Genomic DNA, 12,201 nt, shown 5'->3' on the forward strand with positions numbered 1-12,201 from the left:
TAACTTTTGATCTTGCCTCTCGTAATTTCAAGTGACATTTCCTGAATTTTAGAGCATTATATGTAGTAGGTCAGAATGTTACTCAGAATGGCCTATACTGCCTTTTGATTTGAGCCTGTTCTGCCCGTTCCGAATGAGATGGGGAAGGAAGAGGATTGGTTGTGGAAAAAAAAGAAAAACAACATGTTGTTCTTTGTGTTTGACAGGCTGAGCTAAAGCTTCAGTTGGAGGCCCAACGCATCAGTCTCACTCAGATTCATGCTGCACAGCTGGAGCTTGTCCGTGACAGTTTGAAAAAGGAAACAGAGGTTGCACTTGAAAGACTCCAAGAAAAGCTCACAGCTGCTCATGGTTTGGAAATAAATGAACTTCAAGCACAATTTCAGCAGGAATTACTGAACATTAAAGCATCTCAGAAAGGCAAGTATAACAATAACAATAGTAAATATTGAATCCCTCCTTTTTTGTTTTTAACATTTTCATGATTTCTACTTGAATTAAAGTTGTTTTAACATTAACAATGTAGAAGCCACAACTTGCTACATAAGCTTTGTCCAGGATTCAGTTCAAGGATATGCCTATCCCCTCCGATAAAAAGTCTTCAACCTGAAGCCCTGAAGCATTAATTATTTCTTCTGGCACAGATGCTCCCTCACCTGCTGAGAGTTTTTAGTATTTTTAAAAATGTTTATTGCCTATTTCTTTGATAGAAAATATACCAACAGAAATGCGGATCAAATATTGACCTTGCTGATTTCATCCCAATAATTTTTAATTTGATTAATTTGTGAAACACTTGTGAGAAAATTTCCATTTTAGATTCATTGTTGCTGGGTTTCACCTTGATTTAATAGAATGAAGTATATTTTATTAAATCTCATCACCTGCAAATTTGGTGCAAGTGATTTCCTTCTCTATCCATCGGTACACATTGTTGATGGAATCCATGGACAGGATAGAATAGTAATTCGGAATTGACGATATGAAAAGGCAGAGATAGTTTGAAAAATAAACTAACAAATTTGAATTTTTGAGGATGTGATTCTCGGGATAAATAGCAGTGGAACCAATTAATATAGCATTTCTGGATAGTCAAAAGTACTGCACAAAAAGTTGTTATGTGGCATAAGCTTATAGGGATGGGTGTATATAGGCAGATGATTAGTTTAAGGACAAAGTTGGAAAATTGGACATTTTCGGGTAGGCTGTTGGTAGTAGCTTGTGCTAGTTCTGGGCACTAAACCATGTAAGATTAACAACATGTAAGATACCCTATTAAAGGGAAAAAAAATAGAAATAAGGTTTAAAAAAACAAAGAGTAAATGAGTACAACAAGCAACTAATCAGGCAAGTGGTATGTTGGCTTTTCTTGTAGTTTTGCATTCATAGAACATATGAATCCAAGACAATGAATACAAGATTATGAATACAGCACAAAACAGGCCCTTCTGTCTATGGCGGATATGATGCCATGACCATCACTTATCCGCCTGCACATAACCCATATCTCCTTCCTAGCCAAAAGTCTTTTGAATGTCACTAACATATATTTTTCAACCACCACCCCTGGCAGTGCATTCCTGGTACTCTCCACCCTGTGTAAAAACCTGCCCCGCACATCACCTTTAAACTTTGACCCTCTTATCTTAAAGCTACGACAGAAAAGGGAATGACTAAGATGCAAATACTGCTTGATGATGTTGAATAATTTCCCAAGACAACGTGAAGTGTGGATGGAGTCGATTGGTAGGGAGTGGGGTGCAGTGGGGTGAAGGCTGGGTTTGTGTAATTGACTGGGCTACATACACAACTCCCTGCAATTTATTTATTCACAAAATGCTGGAGTAACTCAGCAGGTCAGGCAGCATCTCGGGAGAGAAGGAATGGGTGACGTTTCGGGTCGAGACCCTTCTTCAGACTGATGTCGGGGGTGGGACAAAGGAAGGATATAGGTGGAGACAGGAAGATAGAGGGAGATCTGGGAAGGAGGAGGGGAAGGGAGGGACAGAGGAGCTATCTGAAGTTGGAGAAGTCGACGTTCATACCACCGGGCCGCAAACTGCCCAGGCGAAATATGAGGTGCTGCTCCTCCAACTTCCGGCGGGCCTCACCATGGCACTGGAGGAGGCCCATGACAGAGAGGTCAGACTGGGAATGGGAGGGGGAGTTAAAGTGCTGGGCCACCGGGAGATCAGTTGCGTTAATGCGGACCGAGCGCAGGTGTTCAGCGAAGCGATCGCCGAGCCTGCGCTTGGAAGTTGGAGGAGCAGCACCTCATATTTCACAAAGTGCTGGAGTAACTTAGCGGGTCAGGTAGCATCTTGGGAGAACGGATAGACGATATTTCGGATCGACACCCTTCAGGGCGGCACTTTGTGTCTTTTTTTTCGTAAACCAGCATCTGCAATTCCTTGTGTCTAAATTTAGCTAAATTAAGTTGACTGAAGAAAAAATATAAAGAAAATAAATTACTTGTTAACTTAGAAATAACTCGAACATATAAAATATGTGGCTGTGAAGGAGATTAAGGTAGAAACTATTATCTGGGAACATCTCTGACTTTCAGAAAGACAGGTTACCTATGGCCCATAAAGCAGGACAAGAAAGCGTGGCTGTATACACTAAGAATTGCAGACAAAGGAATTAAATGTAACATCTCCCAAGTTTGTGGATGACACAAAGCTGGGTGGCAGGATGAGCTGCGAGGAGGATGCTATGAGGCTGCAGAGTGACTTGGATAGGTTGGGTGAGTGGGCAGATGCATGGCAGATGCAGTATAATGTGGATAAATGTGAGGTTATCCACTTTGGTGGCAAGTACAAGAAGGCAGATTATTATCTGAATGGTGTCAGATTAAGAAAAGGGGAGGTGCAACGAGACTTGGGTGTCCTTGTACATCAGTTACTGAAAGTAAGCATGCAGGTACAGCAGGCAGTAAAGAAAGCAAATGGCATGTTGGCCTTCATAGCGAGAGGATTTGAGTATAGGAGCAAGGAGGTCCTACTGCAGTTGTACAGGGTTCTGGTGTGATCATACCTGGAGTATAAGTGTGCAGTTTTGGCCTCCCAATTTGAGGAAGGACATTCTTGTGATTGAGGGAGTGCAGCATAGATTCACCAGGTTAATTCCCGGGATGGCAGGACTGACATATGATGTAAGAATGGATTGACTGGGCATATATTCACTGGAATTTAGAAAGATGAGAGGGGATCTTATCTATAAACTAAAACTCTCGTTTGTATGTTCCTGAACTGTAGCCAAAACGGTACACGATAGCGCGACAATTTTAGGTCCACCTTACTCACCGTCGTCCCTTTGGTGCTAATGGAAGAGGTTTCATTGAAATTGGTGTTATATTTTTTAAGTTATTTACATTTTAAAGTTTAAATCTATCTCCTGGGGAGGGAAGATGGAGGGAGGGGTGAGGGAGTGGGGGGAATGGGGGAGGGAGGGGGGGATGGAGGGAGGGAGAGGGATGGTGGGGAAGGGGGGAGGGGGTGGAGGGAGGGAGGAGGGGAGATGAGGTGGATTGAGGGGGATGGATTGGGGGGAAGGAGGGAGGGGGTAGTGGAGGGGAGGGGGAAGTGGGGAGGGGGAAGTGGGGAGGGGGAAGTGGGGAGGGGGAAGTGGGGGAGGAGAGGGTGCTGCACCAATGCAGGAGAGGTTTGGGCCCAACTTGTTCTAGTAGAAACATATAATTCTTGAGAGATTGGACAGGATGCAGGAAAAATGTTCCCGATGTTGAGGGAGTCCAGAACCAGGAGTCACAGTGTAAGAATAAGGGGTAGGCCATTTAGGACTGAGATGAGGAAAAACATTTTCACCCAGAGAGTTGTGAATCTGTGGAATTCTCTTAGGGCTAACGGAACCAAGGGATATGGGAAGAAAGCAGGAATGGGGTACTGATTTTGGATGATCAGCTGTGATCCTTTTGAATGGCGGTGCTGGCTTGAAGGGCCGATTGGCCTACTCTTGCACCTATTTTCAATGTTTCAATGGTGCTTTACAAAAAAGATTGGCCAAGAAGATTGGTTGTTGCATTTGGTTCACTGCTTTTTAGAGAAGGGAATTTTGTGTTTTTGCCTGTCCGGACTGTAATTCCACACTACTGCAGTGTGGTTGATTCTTAACTGTCAGGTGGAATGGCCTAACAATGTTCAGTTTTATAGCCAATGGGCATGGGTCATAAACATTGTTCCCTTCAGCAAAATGAGCAGCGATTTGTGGTGTTTGAATCTAATCAGTGATTATCGTCTAGGAACTGAGGAATCATCACAAATGCTGATGGAGAGGCTCAGTGAGATGATTTCCGGTGAATGTGCGCAGCTCTCCCAGGTACATTAAAATAATTAGATGTTTCTCATTGTCGGAAAATGTGGTGAATCATGACATAACCCTTTAACCCATTTCTCATATTTCCTCATGGAATGGAAGGAGGCTGTTAGGCCTATGAGGTCTATGCTGCCTCTCAAGATATTCCCTCTGTCTCATTTCCCCACTCATATCTCCATAACCAATTGCCTTTTATATGCCTATCAATTCTACCCTTCCATCCACAATTCTCCTGTCTTCCACCCACACTAGCCGCAACTTATAGCAGTCAGTTAACCTATCAGTCAGTCCTACTGTGTGACCCATTAGTGATTTCTCCACTGAATATTGAAAATTGAATTTGACAGAAAGAATGAAAGATTGTGTTTGCAGTTTCTGCTGCAGTCTTTGATGAACTAAATATTTTTACCCAGGAAAATAAATCTTAAGTACATCTACATTACATGATAGGTATTAATTTAGGATAAAAGTAATGCAATATTTAAGGATTATTTACCCTAAAAACTAAAATAAGTATTAACTTTTTAATTAAAAATGCAGTTTCGATTTTAAATGATGATTGCTGCGACAGTATTTGTATGTCCTCTTAATGCAGCAATTCCTTTTATGGTTGAAATGTATGAATGAAGTGTTTTTGTTTGGACAGTCATTTGCCAGTACACTTGGTGAAGATTATTTGCTAGACAAGAGGAAGCTCGAGGAAGAATCTGGTGAAGCTTTAGCACTGGGAAACACAGACGATACGCAAAAGGAAAATCAGTTAGATAAAGACCATGTTGAAGAAGCAAAAGGTAAGCTACCTTATGGCAGATTGTCTGATACTTTAGCAGCTATCCAACAGATTAAAACCTACAAAAACAACCAGTTTTGATGTAGACAGGTAATGAAAGTTACATGAAGTTGAAAATACAGTAGTGAGTATGGAATAGATGAAAGGTTGTTTCTCAAGTTTACGTTAGGCCTCATTATAATGGTGTAGGAGGCCATAAATAGCTGTGTCACATTGGGAGTGGGATGGAGAATCCAAGTGGCTGGCAACTGGAATGCTGAATCATTCCTGTGGATTGAGTGCGGGCACTCAACATTGTGGTTACCTGAGCCAACTTTAGTTTAGTTCATAAGTTATAGGAGCAGAATTAGGCCATTTGACCCATCAAGTCTACTCTGCCATTCAACCATGACGGAACTCAACCCCATTTTCCAGCCTTCTCCCCATAACCCCTGACACCCGTACTAATCAAGAATCTATCAATCTCCGCCTTAAAAATATCCATTGACTAGGCCTCCAAGGCCTTCCTTGCCAATGAATTCCACAGATTCACCACCCACTGACAAAAGACATTCCTCCTCTTCAAGGTGGAGTTCACATTGTGAATACCAAATACTTCATGTTATTTTTGGAAGAAGTGCAAGTGAATCCTTGCTTCACATGACTCGACTCTTTCTCGACTGGGCCTCTGATGGTGGGAACAAAAGAGTACTGTATAGAGTGCTGTATCTTTAGGGATTGTGTGGGAAAGTGTTGTGAGAAAGATTGATGCAGGTGGAAAAGCTGACCAGGGAGTTGTGAAGGGAACAGGCCCTTCAAAATGCCGAAAGGGGAGGGAAATGCATGTCTGGCGGTGGAATGTTACTGACCCTGGTGAAAAGGCATTTTATCGCGGAACAACCTGTCCGTAATTCTTGAAGTCGCTGTCTAATCCACCACACAACACCAAACAAAATAAAAGCACAGAACGGAACCCCATCATTCATTTTAAAGGTCATTCCTTTAAAGGTAGGATCTGTAAATCCTATTTGCAAAGTAGATAACAGTATCATGTAAAACCTCAGGTGGACACAATTCGTTGACAGCTTTCTACATTGTCCACAATTCCACTATTTTTTGTGTTTGCAAGTTTACCAACCAACCCATCTACATTTTTGTAATATGTATTAAAAACAGTGGATGTTCCAGCAGAGGTCTTGCAGAACACCACTGGTCACAGAGCTTCAGCCAGAATAACACCCTTCTAACACTAGCCTCTGTTTTCTGTGGGTAATCCATATCTGAATCCAAACTACCAAGTCTCTGCGGATATTATGCATCTTAATCTTCAGATCGGCTTACCACTGTCCTACCCCCATCAAGCACTTTTGTTGTCACCTCAAGAAACGCATTTGAGTTTGTGAAATGTAACCTGCCCTGGACAAAGCCTTGCTGACTATTCCCAATTAACCCATTTTCTTTCAAATATGAGTAATCCTATCCATATGAATCCTCCCCAATAACATGCCTACAATTGATGTGAAGGTCACTGGCCTATATTTTGCTCGATTATCCTTTGTTCCTCTTTTAAACAAGGAACAACATTGGCTACTGCTGAGTCTCTGGGCCCTTGCATGTGGCTAGAGAGGACACAAAGATCTTTGTCAAGTCCGCAACAATCTTCTCTCTTGCCTCAATAACCTGGGCTAGATCTCATCAGACCCTGTAGACTTATTACCTAAATGCTCTTCAAAAGACTCAACACCACCTCCTTTTAGATGTCAAAATGCCTCCGCATACGAGTATACCCACCACACTGATCTCATTACCCTCCGTGTCCTTTTCCTTGGTGAATACTAATGGAAAGTACTTTTTTAGTACCTTGCCTAGATCTTCTGACTCCAAACATAAATTCCCTCCTTTATCCTCAAATGTTTCTACCTTCTCCCTAGTTCCCCTTTTGTTTTTAATGTATGTATAAAATGGTTTTGGTAGTTGTAATCTGACTTGCCTCGGTAATTTAATGGCAAGTCTTGCCCCCACCTAATTCCCTGCTTGAGCTTTTTCTGGCTTTTTTTCTATTCCTCAAAAGCCCTGTGTGATTTAATCTTTCTAAACCGTACCTATGCTCTCTTTATGCAGGAAAGAACTGCAGATGCTGGTTTACATCGAAGGTAGACACAAAATGCTGGAGCAACTCAGCGGGACAGGCAGCATCTGGAGAGAAAGAATGGTTGACGTTTCGGGTCGAGACCCTTCTTCAGACTTCAGATCAGTCCTGAATTAGCTGATTTTTAAAACTGAAATCAGTTCTTCAGACTGGTCTGAAGTCTGAAGAAGGGTCTCGACCCAAAACATCACCCATTCCTTCTCTCCAGAGATGCCGCCTGTCCCCCTGAGTTACTCCAGCATTTTGTGTCTACCTATACTTTATTTTTTTCTTTTTAACCAATTTACTACCCCTCTCGTCATTCAAGGTTGCTTTGCTTTTTGGCTTAGCCCCTCCTCACAGGAGTCTGGCCCTGAACTCTAATCAGCTCATCTTTAAATTATTATCTCCCGCTGAATGGTTTCTATGACTTTTAAAAGCAAAAATATGTTATTTCCAAACACTGCCGTCAACCAATTATATCAATTCCAAGGTTATTTATGTCAGGCTCAGGAAATGAACATCTGAACAAGACAATCAAGGTATTACAATCAAAATATCTGTATCCCTAAGCTTTCCTCTCCTCTGAAATTATAGATTTAGCTTTCTTCAAGAAATGTGATTAATTCTATATTTTCTGGTTTTGTGATGGCGGCTGTTCTGTATGAAAAATTGATGCTATCATCTGAGATGAGCCATTTGTCAGCGATCATTCCCTGCACTTTTAATTGCCTTCGAAAAGTCAGTAATTATGATCTAATCACCGCAAATGGGAGGTGTTCGTACTGACAATTGACTCCAAGGATGTAACATAAGTAGTAAACTAAGGGCAGAGCCATAGAATGTTATAATCCAACGAAGAGCCAGTTTATACCCATGATGTTTTTCTACCTGTGAACCGTTTAGCCAATTCCACTATATTTACTTTCAGAGTTTTCCCCTAAATCTTCATATGTAGCACAATGGAATTCAGGAATTATTAATCTTTTTAAAAACAAATGTCAATAACCAAAGTTTTACTGTTTATTATGAATCACATTTTGTTTAAGAATATTCTTATTAAAAAAAGCAGCTAATTCAGGGGAAAAAACCATCTTCAGCCTGTGCTGAGGAAACTACATTGTGTTTGGTGCAGTTGTCACAACAATCAAAGAAGCAATGGGACAGTAATGAGAAATAAATAGGGTTTCATGAGTAAGAAGTGGATTTCTGAGGCAGACTGATAGGAGCTACATTTTATTGTAAGTTATTTATTAAATTTTAGATGGTGCCACACAATTTTTTTAACATACCCAATGTTCATATTTATCCTATTGTTGGCCTGAAAATAAGACATCCCGGTCTTTTATGTTTTGACTTTCAGCAATGCAAACAAATCTAGAGAGACTTCAAAAATATCTCTTTGAGGAATATAATCGGCTGGCCGCTCTTCAAACACAATTAACTAATGATTTCCAAAAGGTAAGCAAAACAATTCATTCTATCCAAGTGTGGTATTACATTTTAGGGAAATGCTGATAAATTCTATTTCTATATGCTGTGTTTTTTTTAAAGAACTTTGTTAACCATGGCTCAGCTGTTAGCACATTTATCTGATTTAGAAGATAGAAGTTTCAAGTGCTAGTTTGGAGTATTGAGTCCATTACATAGCTTGGGCATGCTGCACTGCTGAGCTTCCAGCATCCGGATAAAATGTTAAATTATCTAATCTGACATGTAAGGTGGATTTCAAAGATCCTTTAGCATTTCTTTCATAAAGAATAAGAATGCAATCTCTGATGCCCTAGACTACATTACTAACATCATGGCAACAATTTTTCTATTTGTTCATTGCAGTTTGTAGGATCAAGATGTTCAGTAATTCATTTCATATATAGGTGTGACTGCATATCAATTTACTTAATTTGCTGTGAAGCTTTATGGATGTCTTGATCATGAAATAACTTATTTTCTTGCAATCGAGTTAAACGATTTTAATAGACTGAGGTTCAAGTTTTGATTACGATCTCTTTTAAACATTTTATTACAATATTTGGACAGCATATGTAAAGCTAAAATACATTTTATTTTGTTTTTGTAAAGTGAAAGCCTCGTTTGTTTCCTAACCTTGTTTGTAATTTCAGATTGAAGATCGCCAAGCTGCATACGTACATTTAAAATTTCAAATGGAAGAAGAAAATGTTAGATTGCGTATGCAGATAGAAAGCTCACATGCCAGTTCTCAAGACCTTAATGGTAAACCTTAAACATTACTTTATCACTTATTTATTCACAAAATGCTGGAGTAACTCAGCAGGTCAGGCAGCATCTCAGGAGAGAAGGAATGGGCAACGTTTTGGGTCGGGACCCTTCTTCACACTGACGTCAGGGGGGCGGGACAAAGGAATATCCTTCCTTTGTCCCGCCCCCTTGACATCAGTCTGAAGAAGGGTCTCGACCCGAAACGTTGCCCATTCCTTCTCTCCTGAGATGCTGCCTGACCTGCTGAGTTATTCCAACTAAATACCTTCGATTTGTACCAGCATCTGCAGTTATTTTCTTATACTTTATCACTTGAAACATTTTCAGCATGTTAATATGGCAAACCATCATTTTCAAGGGTCGAATATAATAACAAATACATGGGAAATAAGTCCACTAAAATGTATTTCATAATTTCAATGAAGATATGGAATACTAACAATTTGCATTTCTATCTGCTGCTTAGACCTTAAGGAACAGTTGAGAATCCGGTCAGCTCGGCTTGAAGAGATCGTAAAGCTAAAGCAGGAATTTTGCCGACAGAAGACAGAGTTGCAAGAGCAACATGCAGAAGAAATAAAAAGTTTGAAGACTACCAATGAACAGCAATATCAAGAGATGGAGGCAAAATATACAAGAAAAATCATCATTTTGCAGCAAAAACTACAGAAGATGACTGGCTTTGTCTCACGGACCAGGTATGAACAAGTTGATTCATCCTCCAGTTGGAATCGAGGCATCTTGCAAGTTTTAGGGACATAAGTTCTGTACTCCACGAATAATTTGTATAGCTCTTGCTCATGATTGTGTCGGCTGTGGTTCACTTGATGGCACCCTTCACGCAGAATAAGAAAGTGCAATTCAAGTTTTGCCCCAGAGATTTGAGCGTACCAAAAGTCACCTATGCATTATTAAAGAAATGCTGTACTATCAGAAGTACCTTCTTACAGATGAGATGTTGAGGCTGAGACTTGTCTGTTTTCTCCTTTGCTCTTCATGGAAGAATGGAGTGATGGTAGGAATGGAGTGAGGGATGCGGGGATAGGTGCCATCTCTTCAAAATAATGCCACGTGGAACTTTCACCCGCAGTTAAAGGTGAAGAGGCCTTTTTTGTAGAGTAATTACCCAATGGACAGTTTATGAAAAAGTTAGACTGTCGCCATTTTTTAAGGATCTAGCATCTTTTTAACTAGTAGTTCTTTACAGTCTGCGACAATAGAATTTCTGAACTGCCTCTGACACAGTTTGGCAAAAAGGCTGAAACAATGGAAATTCAAAGTGAGAAAGAGAGATAACATTTGAACAGTGAAATAAAACAAACTGAATTCTGCTTTTGACAGTCTCAAGGATATTTGACAATTGGGGCTCCTGGGGCTTGCGAAACATTCCTTTTCAATGTGCAGCGTAAAATATTGAATAATATATTTCAAATCACTGAGTTCAAATTAGAAGAAGTCATTATAAATATTTTCATTTCTCAAATCAGATTGCACCTGCTGTTCAATTCTGATTATTGGGAAAAGGTGTTATGGAACACTGACAATGTGGAGATCTGTTGTAATGTACACCCTAAGTTTCTGATGCAGGTGCATTAGTTTATGACATTCATGGAGTGTCGTGCAGTTCGTATGAAAACATGATCCTATCTTTTACTAAAGTCATCCCTCATCGGGTTTGCAATGCTACCTTTGGATATACTCTCAACAAATCTGGCAGTTTATAACTTCCATATGGGCCATCAGTTATAACAGAAGTGAACAGTACTGCAGTATGTAATCCGTGGCCTGTTACACTCTAAACTGTAATTGCAGTCGAGCCAGGGGAATCTATATCGGTTGAATCAGTACTGAAGGATTTACTGGGGGCTGAACCAAGTGCACTTAGAAAGGACATGAATTCCTGATGATGCTGCAACAAGGGACTACATGCCTGCTCGTCTGCATCAATAGCAGATTGCAATAGATAAGGCTAAGTGATCCCACAGCCAGTGGATAAAATCAATAGACTTTCGAGTTATGAATCTAAAAGGCAACAATGACTAATGTGAGAAGGAGACTCCATGAGCATCTCCATCTTCAACATCAGTGGGCTTCAATGTGATTCCCTCAATGTTAACCCTCATGTTCAGCCAGAACTGCCAAATGTAAGATCCATCTTTGTTTCCTTCTAAAATCCCCGTTATCATAGGGCCCAGGAGATACGCAATTTGATTTATCCAATTTGATTCAGGATTATGGAAGTCCGGGGTGCCCTCCCCACATCCCAATAGTATAAATGCTCACTTTTTAATTATTTAGTTCAATATACATTGACTAATTGAATTGTATTGAATTATTCTTGTAACATGTCATTCCATCTCACAACTATGTTTGTTCCTTGAGTCAATATTGTCTTTTAAATCCCCTGTCTTTCTTACCTGAAAATCGTGTAACCAGTAATGTTAAGCTGCTACTACTGACCATTTTAAGCCATGTTTATCAGTGCCTTTGCTTTAGCCACCTTTTAATCCTTCTGTTTTCAGCTATAGTTTTCTGCTTTCTAAATATTTGCTTCCTGTTAAACACGACCAAACCCTCCCCAACATTCATAGCAACCTGCCGATGAGGTTATTTGTTTCATCTCAACCTGTCAGGGTACAACCATTCTGACCTGTATAGGTCTCATCTTCCCCACAACTGCCCCCAATGACCAAAACATTGAGTGTTTAGCATCATCTCTCATCAAATTTCA

The 12,201-nt window shown here is 40.3% G+C and overlaps 1 protein-coding gene across 8 annotated transcripts in view; it reads left to right on the plus strand.

Annotated features, from left to right (window-relative positions):
• The window catches only part of akap9 (A kinase (PRKA) anchor protein 9), a 179,119-nt gene that overhangs the window by 44,474 nt on the left and 122,444 nt on the right, over window positions 1-12,201 (plus strand). For all 8 annotated transcript variants that reach the window (XM_078417507.1, XM_078417471.1, XM_078417498.1 and 5 more), the window contains 6 exons: window positions 207-420; window positions 4,259-4,335; window positions 4,979-5,123; window positions 8,593-8,690; window positions 9,353-9,464; window positions 9,937-10,168. In XM_078417507.1, coding sequence (XP_078273633.1) covers window positions 207-420; window positions 4,259-4,335; window positions 4,979-5,123; window positions 8,593-8,690; window positions 9,353-9,464; window positions 9,937-10,168 — 878 coding nt within the window. The remainder of the gene's footprint in view (window positions 1-206; window positions 421-4,258; window positions 4,336-4,978; window positions 5,124-8,592; window positions 8,691-9,352; window positions 9,465-9,936; window positions 10,169-12,201) is intronic.

Source organism: Rhinoraja longicauda, chromosome 2, assembly GCF_053455715.1.
Source record: "Rhinoraja longicauda isolate Sanriku21f chromosome 2, sRhiLon1.1, whole genome shotgun sequence".
NCBI lineage: Eukaryota > Metazoa > Chordata > Chondrichthyes > Rajiformes > Arhynchobatidae > Rhinoraja > Rhinoraja longicauda.